This window comes from Aythya ferina, assembly GCF_964211825.1.
Source record: "Aythya ferina genome assembly, chromosome: 1".
Taxonomy (NCBI): Eukaryota; Metazoa; Chordata; class Aves; order Anseriformes; family Anatidae; genus Aythya; species Aythya ferina.
The window spans coordinates 152,602,329-152,618,245 of NC_140296.1; the positions used below are offsets into that span (position 1 = coordinate 152,602,329).

Consider the following 15,917-nt stretch of genomic DNA (forward strand, 5'->3'; position numbering starts at 1 on the left):
TGTTGTTTTCATTACAGCAGCAGACACCTCTGTGGGAAGCTGCCACCAACCTCACACCTCCGGGCTGTGCAGGCAAATCCATGGCCAGGGTGCGAGGGCAGGGGGAAAAGCTGCTGGGTGAGGCTCAAAACGTCGTGCCAGGAGCAGAAGGAAAAGCAGATGGAGCCCGGGAGCAGCTCCCAGCACGGCGTGAAGCCACGCTCGCTTTCTCCCCCAGACCCTCTTCTTTCCCTCCCCAGCACCTGACTCCCTGCTGAGACAGAGCTGCGGAGCACGGCCAGCTGACCCAACAAACGGCGTGGGGTGATTCCTCTCTATTTTTCTCCCCACTGGAAATCAGATTCCATTTTCTTTATCTGTTTCCACTGAAGCAGCAGCAAAGCCAGCGATGAGGCTGCTCTCAGCTGCCTCAGCTCATTGTGCCAGCCTCCAGGGGCCCGCCAGCGCTGCCTCACCTCCCGCGGAGGCGGCAGTGCTGTGAGAGGCAAGGCAAAAACACTCCTGGGTGGCTGCAGCACCCTCACCTTTCCACTCCAAGCACAGAGCGAGAAGCACTTACGGAAAAGCTCCAGCACCAGGCAAATCGAAGGCCTGAAGAGCTGTGGACAACGAGGTCCTGAGTGCTCGGGCTAAAAGCTCAGCGCTGGATCTCCGCTAAGCGAATTCCCTGTGGGGTGGAAAGCTCCCGAGCGGCGTCGGGTTTGCAGCCACCATCAGCAGCCAAGGTAACTGCAGCGATAAGAGCACCTCATCCGCCCGCTCGGCGGGTAAACCTAATGGTCTCCTCAGCAACAAGGCTGTTGAGTGCAGAAGCGGTGGCGGCCGGGTGAACGTGGCCACCAAGCTGAGGTGGGAGGAAGCCGGACACACGGGTCACCCGTTCCTCTCGCAGGGACCTCTTGGTGAAGCCTCTGCCCTGCCCAACGTCCTCCCTAGCACCTGATTAATCCCTTCGCCCTCTCCGCAGCACAGCCGTGTACCTTGGTCTGCAAACAGACGGCTGTTTGAAGTCCAACAGTTTCGTGTCGCCGCTTCTGATTTCAATACCAGGTTCAAAAGCGGCAGTTGCAGAGCCTGGCGCTGCGCCTGGAACGGAGGTAAAGAGGGATGAGCCGCTCCGAAAAGAGAGAGCTGGCTGAGGAGCCCAAAAAAAAAGGCCGAGAGGATTTTATTGAAGTTCAAAATACAAAAAGGTCAGATTGTCTCCCACCCTTCCCATCCAGCGTTCCCTAACCAAGTAACCTTATTCACAGTGATGGCTCCAGCCCTACCACAACGCTGTCCTAACCGTGGCTTCCAGCACCAACGCGTGACCCCATCTAAAAGCACTGCGTGTTCTGGCATCTCAGCTCGGAGCTCCAGCTGCCCTTTTCCTAGACAGGAGGCCAGCCGTTAGAGAAAACATTTTCCAGTAGCAGGAAACAGAAAAGTCAGTTGCAGTGGGGTTGTGTCGGTTTGGTTTGTTTTGATTTTTTGCAGCGTGGCTGCCTAAAACCGCACGAACATTGGGTCAGCCCCTAATCCTTATCTTTGCGCCGGGGCAACCCTGACCCGCGAACTGCCTACCTGGGTAACTTTCACAAGTGATTCGTTGATTTAAGCATTAACTTTCAGCAGTGCTTTATAAACCGTGCCCGGAGGAAGCTGTTAGTTTGCTTAAAAGCTTCGTATCCCATCCCTAACCGGCCCGATTCTCTGCCCTCTGTCTGCAGGCCCTGGGGACAGTCAGGATTAAGCTTGGCTGCGCGTTTCTGCAGGCGGTGTGTTTGCTCAGCTGCTACCATGCAGAATAAAGTGCATGTCATTCTCCCAGCACAAAGCCGCCTGCTGTCCGGGGCGCCCGCTTCCCACCCCCCGTGCTGTTTGGTGCTGCGGTGGTGGCAGAAGATGCCTGCTCCAGGCAGCGAGCTGGGCTGGCTCGTGACTGCTCGTGGCATCAGCCACCACCTGTGCTGAGCTGAAGCGCTTAGGACAAGGCAGAATACCTCCGAGAGGGGTATCCTATTCAGCGCCAGCCCCTCTGATCCAAAGAACGACTCTTCTTTTTTTTTTTTTTTTTCCTTCCCCTAAAGTCTCAGCCGCACAACTCTGCTGTCCAAATCCCGCTGCCTCCCCGTGAGGCAACCGTGGGGCCACGGGGGCAGTCCGAGCACCAGCCAGAGCGCGGATCCGGCAAAAACGTTCATTCATCAGCCTGCGAAGTCTGCGCCGCCTTCTCTAAGGCTTCTCCTCCTGGGCCAGCAGCCCCGTTACCTCTTCTCCATCTTCTGCATCTGCAGGCTGAGCGACGTGAAGCTGGCGAGGAGGTCCGTAACCTCATCCACCTGCCAGAAGAACACAGCTGGATGTCAGGCAGGGGAAAGCAGCCTGAGGAGGCTGATGCTTGACCTCCAGCTCGTCTAACCAGCCCTGAAGATAGAAGCGCGTTGCTGCATTACTCAGAACTCAACAGGGAGCATCACGGCCACGGCCTCTAAGCTCGAGGGCCAATCCTTTGTACCAGAAAAAAGAGAAGCAAACAAAATAAAACCAACCAAACGGGCAAAACGAAGGCACCCTGTGCGTTTGTGCTGCCTCCTGGCCTTAAAATGCCTCGGCACATCTGGTGCCCAGCTTCTCTGCAGCGCTGCTGGACACCCTGATGCTTTCTGCCTCCTGAATTCCAGCTGAAGGAGTCCCACAAGTCCCCGCGTAACTCGGCCACGTCACCCAGAGCGAGCAAGAACACGTCCACAAGCCCGTCTTTAAAGCTGCCTGGCTCACGTAGCAGCTCTTGAACGCAGAAGCCACCGCGTGAGCAGGTGAGTCACCCGGCGCTGCCTACCTGCTCCTTCGTGCTGGTCATCTGTAACTTGGAGCAGAGGTCGTCCAGCTGTTCCTTCTGCTCATGCCTCCCCAGGCGGTCCAGGTATTCCCGCAACATCTGGATGATCTGAAACCCACAGGCAGAAGAGGCGAACATCAGACAGCCCCGTCAGGCTGGGGCGTTTTTGCGGGAAGAAGTTGAAATTTAAAAATTCAGAGCAGCGGGGTGGAAAAAGGAAGGTCTCCGGAAACGGAAGGAAAAAGCCAAACTCTCCCCAGAGCAGCTAAAAGACTAGAAAAAGGCTTTAGACTTTAAAACAGCTGCTCAAGATGTGAGCTATAGCACGCAGGAGGCCGCCAGCGGCTGCAGCACCTCCCGGGGACGTGGGAGCGTTTCCTTTACCTGTTTCACTTCGAGGCGCACGGCCTCCAGGCTGTGGGAGAGCCCTTCCTGCAGGATGTTGAGCTTGGATTTAGCGAGGTGCAGCGGGGTTCTGCCGGCCCGATCCAAGGCGTCGACTCTGGCCCCTGCAGGAGCAAGGAGAGAAAGCGAGGGCTGTCTTAAAGACCGGGGAACGCCAGCGGGGCAGGGGCAGGCTGTAACTGTTCGAGAGGAAACGTTACCTCCGCGCAGCAGCGTGGTGATGACGGGAACGTGGTTCGTGCAGGCAGCTGGGGAGGGAAAACACAGGACACACAGCTCAGAGGTAGCAGCAAAAAGCAAAATTTCTGCTCAGGTGTGCAGCTTGCCACCTTCCCGAGGCTCTTTGCCATGAGAAAGAGCCCCACTGTTAAGTGTCATCGCATGCTCAAGCCTGGGTACTCCCTCTGGGACAAATCTTGGGGCCAGCAGAGGCAGGGGAATGGATTTTCTCTCAATCCGACCCGACGCCCTCATGAGGGACGAAGGGATTGGAAAGAATCCCTCAGAAGTTCTTCAAGCTGGGGACGCGTGCCGTGATGCACAGGAAAGAAGATGCAAAGGAAAAAAGAGCAATGCAGAGCTCACCTCACCTCCCCGCACGCAGAGCTGAGCTGTGTGGCACTTACCCAGGTGTAAGGGAGTGTTCCCCAGCCCGTCCCTCTGGTTTGGGTCAGCGCCGTGGTCCAGAAGCAGTTGCACTGGAAGCAGTGACACAGAGCCAGGTCAGTCCCTTCCCTCCGCCCCGCTGACTGCACCTTGCTGCTGAAAGAAGCCTCGTTTGGCAGCAGGCGGCGTGCCACCGCTCCGCAGCTGCGTTAGGGGTGCTTCTCTCAGCTCCCCCACTCCCGGAGAGGAAGGACTGGGGCTAAAGACATCCTACAACCAGCACAGCCCCACTGCTGGGAGCTGCTGCTGCTCCCACCCCAGCGAGGGGGACTGCAAGTCCCAGAGCTGGAATTCAGCTGGCAGCTGTGCCATAAAACAGGCAGAATCGGCATTTTCCGTTAGGTGCTGCATCAAAAGGAAGAACATCCCCTCCCCAAAACGCCCCCTCCCCACTCACCGATGTGGTCGTTGCCGTTGCAGGAGGCGAAGTGCAGGGCTGTCCGGCCTTTGTCGTCCGCGGCGCAGGGGTCGGCTCCATCCTCCAGGAGTTGCTGCACTGACAGCACCAAGGAGGAGGAGGAGGAGGTAAGTTGCAGGGGCACCCGATCAGAAAGGGGTGACGCCACCCGCTCCTCCGCAGCTAAATGTGGACTTTGCACGCCGTCAGCCGGGCGTGAGCCAGCTCCAGCAAGCATCCAGGCTCAGCAGAACCAGCAACACGCCCTCCACCCCCTGCTACAGCCTTCATCAGCTCCCGAAACTGCCTTAAAAGCCAAGCCAACGGCTGTAATGGCTAACGCTCAAGATCCACCTAGCCAAATATTCAGGCTCCGAGAACGAACAGCAGCAAATGGAGCATACAAAGATGCCAAGGATGCGAGCCTTGAGTCATCTGTATCTCAGGCGCTTCCCAAGCCAGAAATAGCAGCGTGTGGTCAGCAGCCCTCCACAGGCTGTTCACGGATTTCTGCAGTCGTGTTTTGCATCTGCGTGAACTCTGCCCATCAGCGCGGACCCGCGATGGGAAGTTTCACAGCGTAACCCCGCCCAGCGAGGAAAAACTACCTCTCCACATCTGTTTTGAACAGGCCACTTCCTGGGTTCACCTGCAGCTCCTGGTTTTTGCCCTAAGAGTGGCGGTACGAATATATTGTTAAGAGATGTATGGAAGCGAGCTAACGAACAGCCCCAGCAGCTTTATCATCAGCTCCTTGCGGTTGCTCCCCTCGCTCTTCCACCCAGCAGAGCTGCCTGCTTTTCCTCGAGCTGTGGGAACACCTCAGGATTACAAAGAGGGGCATCGATGTATCAAACACAGGCACAGAATGAAACAAACAGCGTTTTCACGAAGCCTGACCCTTTCAGTCTCCATTTTGACCTGCTGACTGACGCCAAGCCGCACCCTTCCAGCCCTGACAGCACCCACAGCCTGTACCCATCACCTTGAGGCACCTTACGCCGGTGCCCGCCGCCTCACCTGTATCCAAATCGTTCCCGTTGGCGGCTTCCCGCAGCCTCTTCAGCGCTGTGGAGAGAAGCCGGCCGTTACCCTGCAGGCCCGGAGGGGGGGGGGGGGTGCAGAGGGCCCTCCCCCCCCCCCCAGCCCGGCCTCCCCCACTCACCGTGGCTCTCCTTGCCCGTAGGCCCCAGGCGGCGGTGCAGGCGGGCAGCCCTGCGCAGGCGGCGGGCCGGGATCTTGCCGGCGGGCTCGTCGCGCTGCCACAGGACGTGCAGGCAGCCCAGCGGGCCGCCCCCCGCCGCCGCCATCGCCGGGCCTGGCCCCGCTGCCGGCCCTGAGGCGCCGCCGCCGCCGCCGCCCTCCTCCATCCCCTCACGGAGCGCAGCGGGCCGCCGGGGGGCGGGACTAGCGCGTTGCCATGGCAACGGCTCGGCTCGGCCAATCAGAGACGCGGCTCGCCGCGGGCGCCGCGGGGAGGCGGGAGCTGGGAGGGGATGATGGGCATGTGGTGCATCCAATCAGAGAGAGGAATTTGAGACAGGCAGGTGGCTCAACCAATCGGAGCGCGCGCGGCCGCTCGCCTCAGCCGGGCTGCGCGGCCTCGCTGCTCCTTCCTGCCGCGCCGCCAACATGGCCTACCCGGGAGAGGACTACGACAACGACGTGAGGGGGCTGGGGGGGGGCTGGGACCGAATCCGGATCGGAATCCGGATTGGGATTGGGATTGGGATTCTGATCCGGGTCCGTGACCTCTCTCCCGCAGGCCGCCTACGACCCGTACGCCTACTCGGCCGACTACGACCTGCACACGGGTGGGTGCAGGCCCTGGGGGGGGATGCAGGCCCTGGGGGGGGGGTCCCCACAGCTCCCCCTGACCGTGCTCTGTGCCCCTCGCAGGGGACCCGAAGCAGGACCTGGCCTACGAGCGGCAGTACGAGCAGCAGACCTACCAGGTGATCCCCGAGGTGATCAAGAACTTCATCCAGTACTTCCACAAGACCGTGTCGGATCTCATCGACCAGAAGGTGTACGAGCTGCAGGCCAGCCGCGTCTCCAGCGACGTCATTGACCAGAAGGTCTACGAGATCCAGGATATCTACGAGAACAGGTACCTGCCCGGCTGGATCGCCCCTGCAAACCGGGTCAAATCACTCCCAGCTTGTAAAAGGAGTCGCTAATGGTCTTGTTCCAGCTCTGGGTTTTCTTTAAAATACAGCCCGCAGCTTGAATTAAATTGGAAAAACAACAAAAAAGCATGTTTCTAGGCTATTCGTTTAACACAAGCCTCGGTGAGCTGTGGCCCATCTGAAAGAACATACAGGTCCCAGGGGATGTTGGCAGCAAAAAGTGAGCCCAGCAGTGCCAGTCTGTAGAAAGCAGTGAGGTATAATCACATCCGTTCTCTACAGGTGCTCCCGTTTGTGTCCATACCTGCGTTGCTTTACCATAAAGAGAATGTAAAAGTAACACGTGCAACTTTTCCACACTTTCGGGACAAATTAAAGATTTTAATTGCTCTGTTTGCCCTTCTTCTTTGCTTCAAAACTGGTCTTAATAAGGAGGGATGTCTACTTCCCATCAAGTCCAAGCCTTCTGTATCGTGAACTCTTAACTCCCGCTCTCTGGTACTGCTAATCAGTTTCTCATGCTGTGTGTGTGTCTATCTTTCAGCTGGACAAAGCTGACAGAAAGGTTTTTCAAGAACACCCCGTGGCCAGAGGCGGAGGCCATTGCCCCCCAGGTTGGAAATGGTGAGCATTTCTTCCTCTTTCCTTATCAGAGAGCTAAGGAACTAAACCACTTCTGATTTATTAGCGAGCTGGAGCACGCTGTCACTGATCTCTGAGTCACTCATCTTCGCTCACTGCGGCAGCTCCATCAGTAGATGCCTGTCAGGAGGTCAAAACTGAACAAAATTTCCTCTTTTGCCTCTCTTTATTGCTGTGCCAGTACAAGCGTCACCGGCATCTCTGAGAGCTCCAGTTGCTTGAGCCTCATGGTTTGCTAACGTTCAGTTCTCTCACCGTTTACAGATGCAGTTTTCCTCATCCTGTACAAGGAGCTGTATTACAGGCACATCTACGCCAAAGTCAGCGTGAGTATTTGCCCCATGTCTTCCGTTGGGTTGTACGCTGGCTTCTCTGGGCCAGAAAACTCACCCAGCGTTGGTGAGTTAGGGAAGAAGGAGCTGCTGGCAGGGAGTTGAGTTTTTTTTCTGGGTAGAGCTGTAAATACAAGACTTACAGATCGGTTTGTTTTGTGTGTTCCTTTGTGGCTCTTAATTTGTTCTTCAGATTAGCGGGTGGGTGAGAGTGGGTGTCACAGGAGAAGGCCACGTTGTTTGTGGCTAAAATACTGTGTGGGGTCAGAGTGCTTAGTGGAGAGGGAAATACAGGCACCAAAGAGGAGAAGGAAAGAGAAAAAATAATAATCTATAGAAAAACACTTTTTTCTTTTCCCCTTAAAAAGGCCAATTTGAAGTCAATAGTAAAATCAGAGTAGTTCTTGGTTGTTTAACGAAAGAAACCGAGCAGGTATGTGACTTACAAGGTAGATGAATAATAGCTGTAGCTTTGATGGGGACCAGAGGGTGGAGAAATGGAAACTTCAAAACGGTCGCTTTATTAACCCACGTTCAAGGCTTGCTTTAACAGGAGGGACTGGTTTCTTGAGTTGCACTGTGAGAGGTTCTCAAACTGCCCATGGGTGTCTACAGGTGAAGCAGGGAAGGTGGCTCTAGGAAGAGTGATTCCCTGCTGCGTTCATTGGTCTTTCAGAAACGTTTAAAAATACTGTCTAGGGTCCAAGGTCTCTCGTGAAGGGAGAAGAACAAGAAGCTGTGGAAAGTAATATGAAATCTGGTAGAAAATTGGCTCTAACGTCACCAAATTAAACTCTGTACTGCTGTGACCATTGACTGTCCTGCCTATAAATTCAGTCCTGCTGCGCTTCAAACTAAACAGGCTGAGCTGCCTTCTCATTGCAGGGGGGCCCCACTCTGGAGCAGAGATTTGAATCTTACTACAACTACTGCAATCTCTTCAACTACATCCTGAGTGAGTTGCTGCAATTCTGTTTTGCTTCGTGTGCTTTGGAGAGAAAGAATGGGTGGAGAGGATAAAGCTGGAGGAAGGGGGAGAAACTGGAAGATGCTTGCTTATAGATTGTGTAGAGAAGAGTAGTCTATGAGCTTTCCATAAATTTAAATTTGTTGAACTTTACATCCAGGAACTTTAAACCACGAAAAGCCCAAAGTTTACAGTGCTTTTTGAAATGTTCTAAAGGGAGAAAAGAGAAAGAAAGAAAAAACTTAACCTAGTTTTCCATCTTCCTTGAATTTTCATTTACAGCTTAAATTTGCCTTTAAGGTAAAGTAAAGGTGAGCTAGGAGACTGCAGCAGCACCTCACAGCTCTTTACCATTGTTGGCTCCGCTTGGGATAAATTTAAATGTTTGTGACTTCCTGCCAGGTGTCTTGCAGAGAAAAGTGGCTGGGATAAACCCTTAGAATTTGTGTGCAGTTTCTGAGAATTGCTGCTGAGCAGTCACACTCTAGACGTTAGCCCTATATATACTCGTGTTCTTTAAAAATAAGGGCAGCTGAGGCAGCCAGAGCTACACAGTTCCTTGCTGGAAACTTCATTCACCTGCTCTTGTATTTCCCAGCTTAGAAAAATGCTCAGTTCTGTCTGTGCCTCCAGTTCTGCCACCGCTCTTGCTCGAGGTGTTAATTTCTCATCTGTTACTAACGATCTTTTGCAGATGCTGACGGTCCTGCTCCTCTGGAGCTGCCCAACCAGTGGCTCTGGGATATCATCGATGAATTCATATACCAGGTACGTGACCCTGAGACTGGGCCGTTGTGGGGTGGCCTTGCCTCGATTAGCACTATTAAATTTTCCATCTTCCTCTCTGTCGTTCTCGTATCTAGGGTATCATTGCAGGTCAAACGACTTCAGTGAGCGCTGTTATTTGTGCGACACTGAGTACGTGAAATAGTTGTAAATATACAGGTTTTTAAGCTACCAGGAGCCATTTAGGGAGTCTGAACTTCTACTGATATTTCTGTTTCAGTTGTTGCGCTGTTTTTGTTTTGGTGGTGGTGGTGGTGTTATTTTTTTTCCTCATTTGGTTTGTATTTTTTTTTTTTTTACAGCTTCATTTTTGCCTGGTTTATACAAAGCCTGACTGAAATCTGCTGCTATAACCACAAAGACTTTATTAACTTGTTCATACTAGTTCCGTTGTTCCGTGGTTTTACTTTAGCTTTGTATTTGGTAGTTTGCAGGGCCTTTATGCATGCACTGAGAGATTACTGACCTTATTTGAAATCTGTGGTCTAAGATCTTGATGTCAGGAAACATTTTTATGCTTATTGTTCAGAGTGCAGTAATTCAGCTCTCAAATACTATTAATTTTTCTCTACAGACTCCTTTCTTTGTGACTTAATATTGTAGAGGTGCTTGGAATTCCTCAAGTGCAGTCTTGGAAAGCTGATATAAAAAAGGATGTGTGTGTGTGCACAGACACATCTTATGACTTGGTCGTTCTTTTTGTTACTTCTTTAGTCAGCAAATCTGTGTTTAGTTGCCTGTCCTAACTGTCTAAGAGATTGTTCACTTGGTTGTGTTTTCTGGCCTTTTTCCTCAGCTTGCCTCTGCACAGTACCAGATTTTTCTGTAGGTCTTTTAATGGTGGTGTAATTTGCCGTTTTATCTTCTAGGTGGTCTCAAATTAAATTCTTCTTTTCCGTGGGACTTGTAGCTTGTCGTACTGCATTTGTGTGATCAACTCAAGAGCGTACTGCACTTAGTTGAACATCTCCAGACTAGCCCCTCAACATCCAATCTGTTTTTTCGCCCACAGTTCCAGTCTTTCAGCCAGTACCGCTGCAAGACAGCCAAGAAGTCTGAAGAGGAAATCGATTTCCTTCGTTCCAACCCCAAGATCTGGAACGTCCACAGCGTCCTTAACGTGCTGCACTCCCTGGTGGACAAATCCAACATCAACCGACAGCTGGAGGTGTACACAAGTGGAGGTGAGACAGCTGGGTGATGCCAAGCAAGGTTGGTGTCTCTGCTGCCTTGCTTTGGTTCGACCAAGCTCTGTTCTCTTTGTATGGGAGCTGGATCGAACCCTTAGGCATCGGATGGATTAATTTCGACGAGGTTCTCATGTTCTCATAGGCTTTACATGAGAAATGAGTACACCAGAGGTCTTGCTCCTTTATTTGTAAGCACAGAGGTGCGGAAAGGAGAGCTCATTCCCTCGGAGGGACAGCATAATGGTTCCTTTTTTTGTTCCTAGGTGATCCTGAAAGCGTGGCTGGTGAATATGGTCGCCACTCCCTCTACAAGATGCTGGGCTATTTCAGCCTGGTGGGGCTGCTGCGCCTGCACTCCCTGCTGGGGGATTACTACCAGGCGATCAAGGTTCTGGAGAACATTGAGCTCAACAAGAAGGTAACGAGGCAGCAAACCCTCCGCTGCCCTTTTCCAGATGCTTCTCTTAAGATGGGCTCCTGAAAAATTGCCATAATCGATCCTGTAGCTGAGGAAGAGCTTGGTGGTGGTGTGGGGAGTTTGTTTATAGGGTTAGCTGGAAGAAACGTCTAGTTCCATGCTTGTGTGTGCTGAGCACAGCTGGAGCTTTGGCAGCAAATCAAGCCATATGATAATGGCTGCTGCTGTTGGAGCACATACGCCCGATTCTTTAGGAGGTTTGTTTGTGTTGTGCAAGGCAGCGTCGTTATGGGGAATATTAATTGAGCTGTAAGTGGTAGCGCAGTGCTAACAGGAGACATCGTTCCCACCTTGGTTTATGGCTCGTTCCTCTTCTTTTTGATTCTTCTTGTTCTCACTGTGCCCACTCCCACCCTGCATGTGTTTGCTCTGGAGTTGGGTGTTACTTGTGACAACAGCAGCTAAAAAAAAGTCCCTCTGCAACACGGGCTTGGTCCAAGGCTCGGCAGGAAACAGCGAGAATGGGAGCTGAGCGAAGCAGTACTAGGCACAGCGCGAGGGTCTTCTGCTTGCAGGAAGCCGTGGAAAACATAGGGGGTGGGATAATCTAACAAGCAGTGAGGAAGCAAATGCAGGGAAGGGTGTGAGGTGAGGTTTCCTACAATATTTTCTGTAATTGTTGGGGTCGGAGGTGGTTGTCTCCCCTCTAATGGTTCATCTGTCCTCAGAGCATGTACTCCCGGGTGCCTGAGTGCCAGGTGACCACCTATTACTACGTGGGCTTCGCCTACCTCATGATGCGGCGTTACCAGGACGCCATCCGCGTCTTCGCCAACATCCTCCTCTACATCCAGAGGACCAAGAGCATGTTTCAGAGGACGACCTACAAGTACGAGATGGTAAGAGAGTGGGTCCAGGCTTCCCAAAAGAAAATGCTGCTGTCTTCTTTCCTGTCCCTCCTCTGTCGCCCAATAACCCACGTCTAATAATCCAGCTTAATTTTCTAAACTGATGGTGACTGGAGAGCCTTTGACCTCCTTTGCCATTTGTCCCAGTATTTTCTTTTAGCTGTGTTACTGGTTCCTTTAGCTGCTCGCTGTGCAGTTGCCCCTGTTCCACCTGCATTTGTCCTGTGGGTAATGTTGTTAATGAATGTCGGCTGCTAATGATATTCTACCAAAGCTCCTTAAAACTCAGTCCTGTTCAGTCCCGTGTTTCAGGCGTCGTCTGTTATCAGATACATTTCCATTATCAGATAGTCCTATGCAAATTGGTTAAACTCATCATGGCTAAAACGAAGCTGCTGTCTTTCTCCACCTAAGCTGCCTCTGATGCCTTTTTTCTTTTTTTTTTTCTTACCTACCCTGCTGCTATTCTCTCCTCTTCGTCCTTATGATTCATTTACAACTCCTCATGTAGCCAAATCAGGCAGTTCCTATTTCCGTGGCACTTCAGAAACTTGGTGTGTTAAGTTTTAGCCACATAACTGCTTCATCCCTCACTCATGAATTTTCCTTCTCCCTCTTTTCTTCCTTGATAACAATCCCCTGCCAGTCTGTGTAGGAGATGACTTAAACTCTTTTCCTTTCCTGTCCCTACTCCTCTGCACTTCCTTGCACCAAAGCCATCAGACCTGCTTCTGGCCATCCAATCTCTGTGTGGCTATGGCTACATTCACCCCTCTGGGCTTTTTCCTCTTGTCATTTCCCCTTTTTCGTTGACGATAGCCTTGATTCATCTGCTTTGCCCAGAAGCCCTTCTCCTTGCTGCTGTTCCCTTGAGCTTTAGGGCCAGCAGTGCTCTGGGTGAAGGCTCTGTCTCTGAAAACACAGCTCCCACTTCTCTCCTGCACCGTAAACCCCGAAGCCCACCCCCAGGCTAACAGGTTCTCCTCTCGGCCCCAGATTAACAAGCAGAACGAGCAGATGCACGCGCTCCTCGCCATCGCCCTCACCATGTACCCCATGCGCATAGACGAGAGCATCCACCTGCAGCTGCGAGAGAAGTACGGCGATAAGATGCTGCGCATGCAGAAGGGGGACGCGCAGGTCTACGAGGAGCTCTTCAGTTACGCTTGCCCCAAATTCCTCTCCCCCGTGGTGCCCAACTATGACAACGTGCACCCTAACTACCACAAGGAGCCCTTCCTGCAGCAGCTCAAGGTCTTTGCTGACGAGGTTCAGCAGCAGGCTCAGCTCTCCACCATCCGTAGCTTCCTCAAGCTCTATACCACCATGCCCGTGGCCAAGCTCGCTGGCTTCTTGGACCTGACGGAACAGGAGTTTCGCATCCAGCTGCTCGTCTTCAAGCACAAGATGAAGAACTTGGTTTGGACCAGCGGCATATCTGCGCTGGATGGGGAGTTCCAGTCCGCCTCTGAGGTCGACTTCTATATTGACAAGGTTGGTATCTGCCCCTCGCTGCCTGTTCCTTCGCCCAGCAAATTTTGGCAGCACCAGGTTTTTGTTCCAGCCTGTGGGAAACGTCCCCACGCCACGTGATGGGCTGCCCACGATGGAGCTGTAGCCACGCTTGGTGGAAGTGCTGGTGGATGAACAGTGACAGGGTATTGCGGGCAGCTTTGGCAGTTACCACACCCAGGAGAAAAAGGCCCTAAATGTCTTCTCCGGGACAGAGTGCATCATTTGTCAGGGTTCTCAGCGGGTGGGGGCTGGGTGAGAGTGCTGTCAGCGTCAGGTGAGGTTAGCGGGTTTGTAGGCGTGTCCCCTGCGTCTCTCCTTTGCTTGTCATGTTCCAGTTCTGGTTAGATCCGCTTCTAGCTGCTGGCGGAGGGAAGCAGAGCGTGAATTGGGGTTGGGGCTGTCAAACTGCTGCCAAGAGAGCTGAAAATATGCAGAGGGTGCAATAACAAGGCAAGTTTGGGACACATATCAGGCGAGGGTAAAGGGAAGGCAGTCCCCAGGGAACAACGCTTGCTGTGGGACTAGCACAGGTCAGGTATGTGAGAGGTGCTCAACTGGGGCTGGAGTCGAGCCCCTTTCGTTGCCCCTCCTGTCCGGCAGTGCCTGCTGCTCCCTGCCAGCACAGTCCTCTTCCTGACTTCCTGCTCTTCCTTCCCCAGGACATGATCCACATCGCAGACACAAAGGTTGCTCGGCGCTATGGGGACTTCTTCATCCGCCAGATCCACAAGTTTGAGGAGGTGAGGCCAGACAGGAAAAACTGCGTTAGCTCTGTGGGAATAGTAGGGAAAGGTTTGGGCTCTGCAGAGCCTGACGAAGGAGTGCTTTGTGTGTGTGTGACAGCTGTGCTGCGCCTTGCTGGGCAAGGGCAAGTGGTTTGAGCAGCAGCTGCTCACTTTGGAGGTTCTTACTTTTGTATGTTCTCGTGTAAGAAGTTCTCATCCAGTCGAGCCACACCAAAAAGGAGAATTTCACTTTCTAATGCTGCGGACTGCGTTGTCCCTAGACCAGTGTGGTGTTCCTCACACCTCTGCCCTCATAACTGAGGCTCCAGAAAGCATCCTGAAAGACTTGACGGGCGGTGACGTGCTGTCACTGCTCCGCTCTCCCAGCAGAGGCTGCTGTGGGGTTGGGAACTTTGGCAGCAAAATCCCGAGACGGGGGGGTGGGGGATGCGAGCAGCACACAGCTAAGGGTTACCCTGTTAAGATACAATTTCCAGAACTTTGCAGCCTCTCTTCTCCCCAGATCTCCCTCTGCTGTCTTGGAGAGGAGGAGGAGGGAGTTTCTCTAATTCTGTTCCACACACTGCCTGCAGCTGCAGGAGAGCTGTTTTTGCAGTGATTTACAGAGGAAGGAGTAGAGCCCCTGGATTAAGGCTGCTAAGGAGATCAGTAGCATGTGTCGATCCCTCTGTATTCTTCTGACCTTTGCTTTTTCTAATTCCAGCTGAACCGAACCTTGAAGAAGATGGGCCAGAGACCCTGAAGCTTCTGGGGATGCAACAATCGGCCTGAGCAGAGGAGTGGGTGGGAGAGATTATTCTCTTTGCCGTGAGGGAGGGGAGCCCAGGGTTCTGGCATTTCTGGAATCCTCTGCGGCTCAAAAGGTTTTTGTACTTTAAATAAGCAGACTCATTTGGCTCAAACCATCCTATGAAGGACGAGACATCTAATAAAGGAGTGGAATTTTCCCGGTGAGCATTCAGTATCTGCTATTCTCTTTCTTTTTTTGTCTCCCCTTCATGTAAGAACACAATTGCATCCGGAGCTATGGGCAGCCACTGCTGGTTTGTGCTGTCTGGGGCTGATTCTGTAGCAGGTAAGTGGGAGCAGCTCTACGAGGTGCTGCACGCAGCGAACAGGGAAGGCTGCAGGAGTGGTGAACAGGGCGAAAAGGAGCTGTTCCACAGCATTTCCACAGGATATGGAAAAAGTCACAAGCTAATATTATTCCTTTCAGCTGTTGTTCCACGTCGAATAAACCCGAGTCATGGTTGTTTTCCTAGAAGGTTGCCTCTTTGCCTTCCCACCCCTCTTTTTTTTTTAGCTCTTAAGAAGTAGAAATGCTCCCAAGTGAATCAACATGTTTTTAAAGGAAAGGGTAGGATATTTTTAAACATTCAACTGATATTAACTTTGGTCATCTGATGAGATGTCCTTGCTGGAGGCTGTGTTTTATTTCAGCACAGGCAATGCCCAAGTCCTGGCCCTTAATTTAATGGAGTTCATTTTCCCCAGAAAATTGCCCGAGGGCATTGGATTTGTTAAAACCTTTTAAATGCTTTGAGCTTCAAATGTTTTCCTAGCTCTCCCTCCAGCCACCTTGCATTCTTCCAGGCAAACTTGCAGTGCCTTGAAAGAGCAGCTGAAAACTAGCCCTGTAAAGGGGAAGCAAGGACCTATAAATATTGGGGAAGAGAAAAGGATGCAAAGAATGAATTGCATCTCCTCAACCCGCCACGCCCTGTCTCCCCCCTCTCCTTTTGCAGACTGCCTTTAAATAGTTTTGTGTTTGAGTGGAAACAACAGGTGCAAAAGGAAAAAAAAGCAAAAAACCTGCGTGTGTAATGGGAAAGCTACACAAAGCACGCTTCGTGTACCCCCTCTGCCTCCTGGGACCCCTCCCTTTCATTCCTTTCCACTGAGAGAGGGTCCTGGCAGCCCAGCGTGGCTTCATGTGGGATTCTGTGTGCAAGTCAGGAATAATAAGCCTTTGTTGGGCTACACGCCGTGTTC

General features: G+C 52.5%; 2 protein-coding genes across 2 annotated transcripts; one reads left to right on the forward strand and one right to left on the reverse strand.

The window, feature by feature from the left end:
- Positions 1-1,136: 1,136 nt before the first annotated feature.
- On the reverse strand, positions 1,137-5,648 carry ANKRD54 (ankyrin repeat domain 54). The gene is made up of 8 exons (XM_084505987.1): positions 5,458-5,648; positions 5,313-5,360; positions 4,293-4,391; positions 3,856-3,927; positions 3,430-3,477; positions 3,209-3,333; positions 2,825-2,932; positions 1,137-2,324 (listed from the first exon to the last, which is right to left on the reverse strand). Exons 1-8 carry the CDS (start codon positions 5,600-5,602, stop codon positions 2,250-2,252), a joined length of 720 nt encoding a protein of 239 aa, XP_084362113.1. The 5' UTR covers positions 5,603-5,648; the 3' UTR covers positions 1,137-2,249.
- A 195-nt stretch (positions 5,649-5,843) lies between these two features.
- EIF3L (eukaryotic translation initiation factor 3 subunit L) lies at positions 5,844-14,889 on the forward strand. The gene is made up of 13 exons (XM_084506006.1): positions 5,844-5,957; positions 6,058-6,106; positions 6,192-6,402; positions 6,966-7,045; positions 7,328-7,389; positions 8,281-8,350; positions 9,057-9,130; positions 10,161-10,332; positions 10,602-10,756; positions 11,485-11,655; positions 12,661-13,158; positions 13,839-13,919; positions 14,629-14,889. Exons 1-13 carry the CDS (start codon positions 5,925-5,927, stop codon positions 14,665-14,667), a joined length of 1,695 nt encoding a protein of 564 aa, XP_084362132.1. The 5' UTR covers positions 5,844-5,924; the 3' UTR covers positions 14,668-14,889.
- Positions 14,890-15,917: the final 1,028 nt, after the last annotated feature.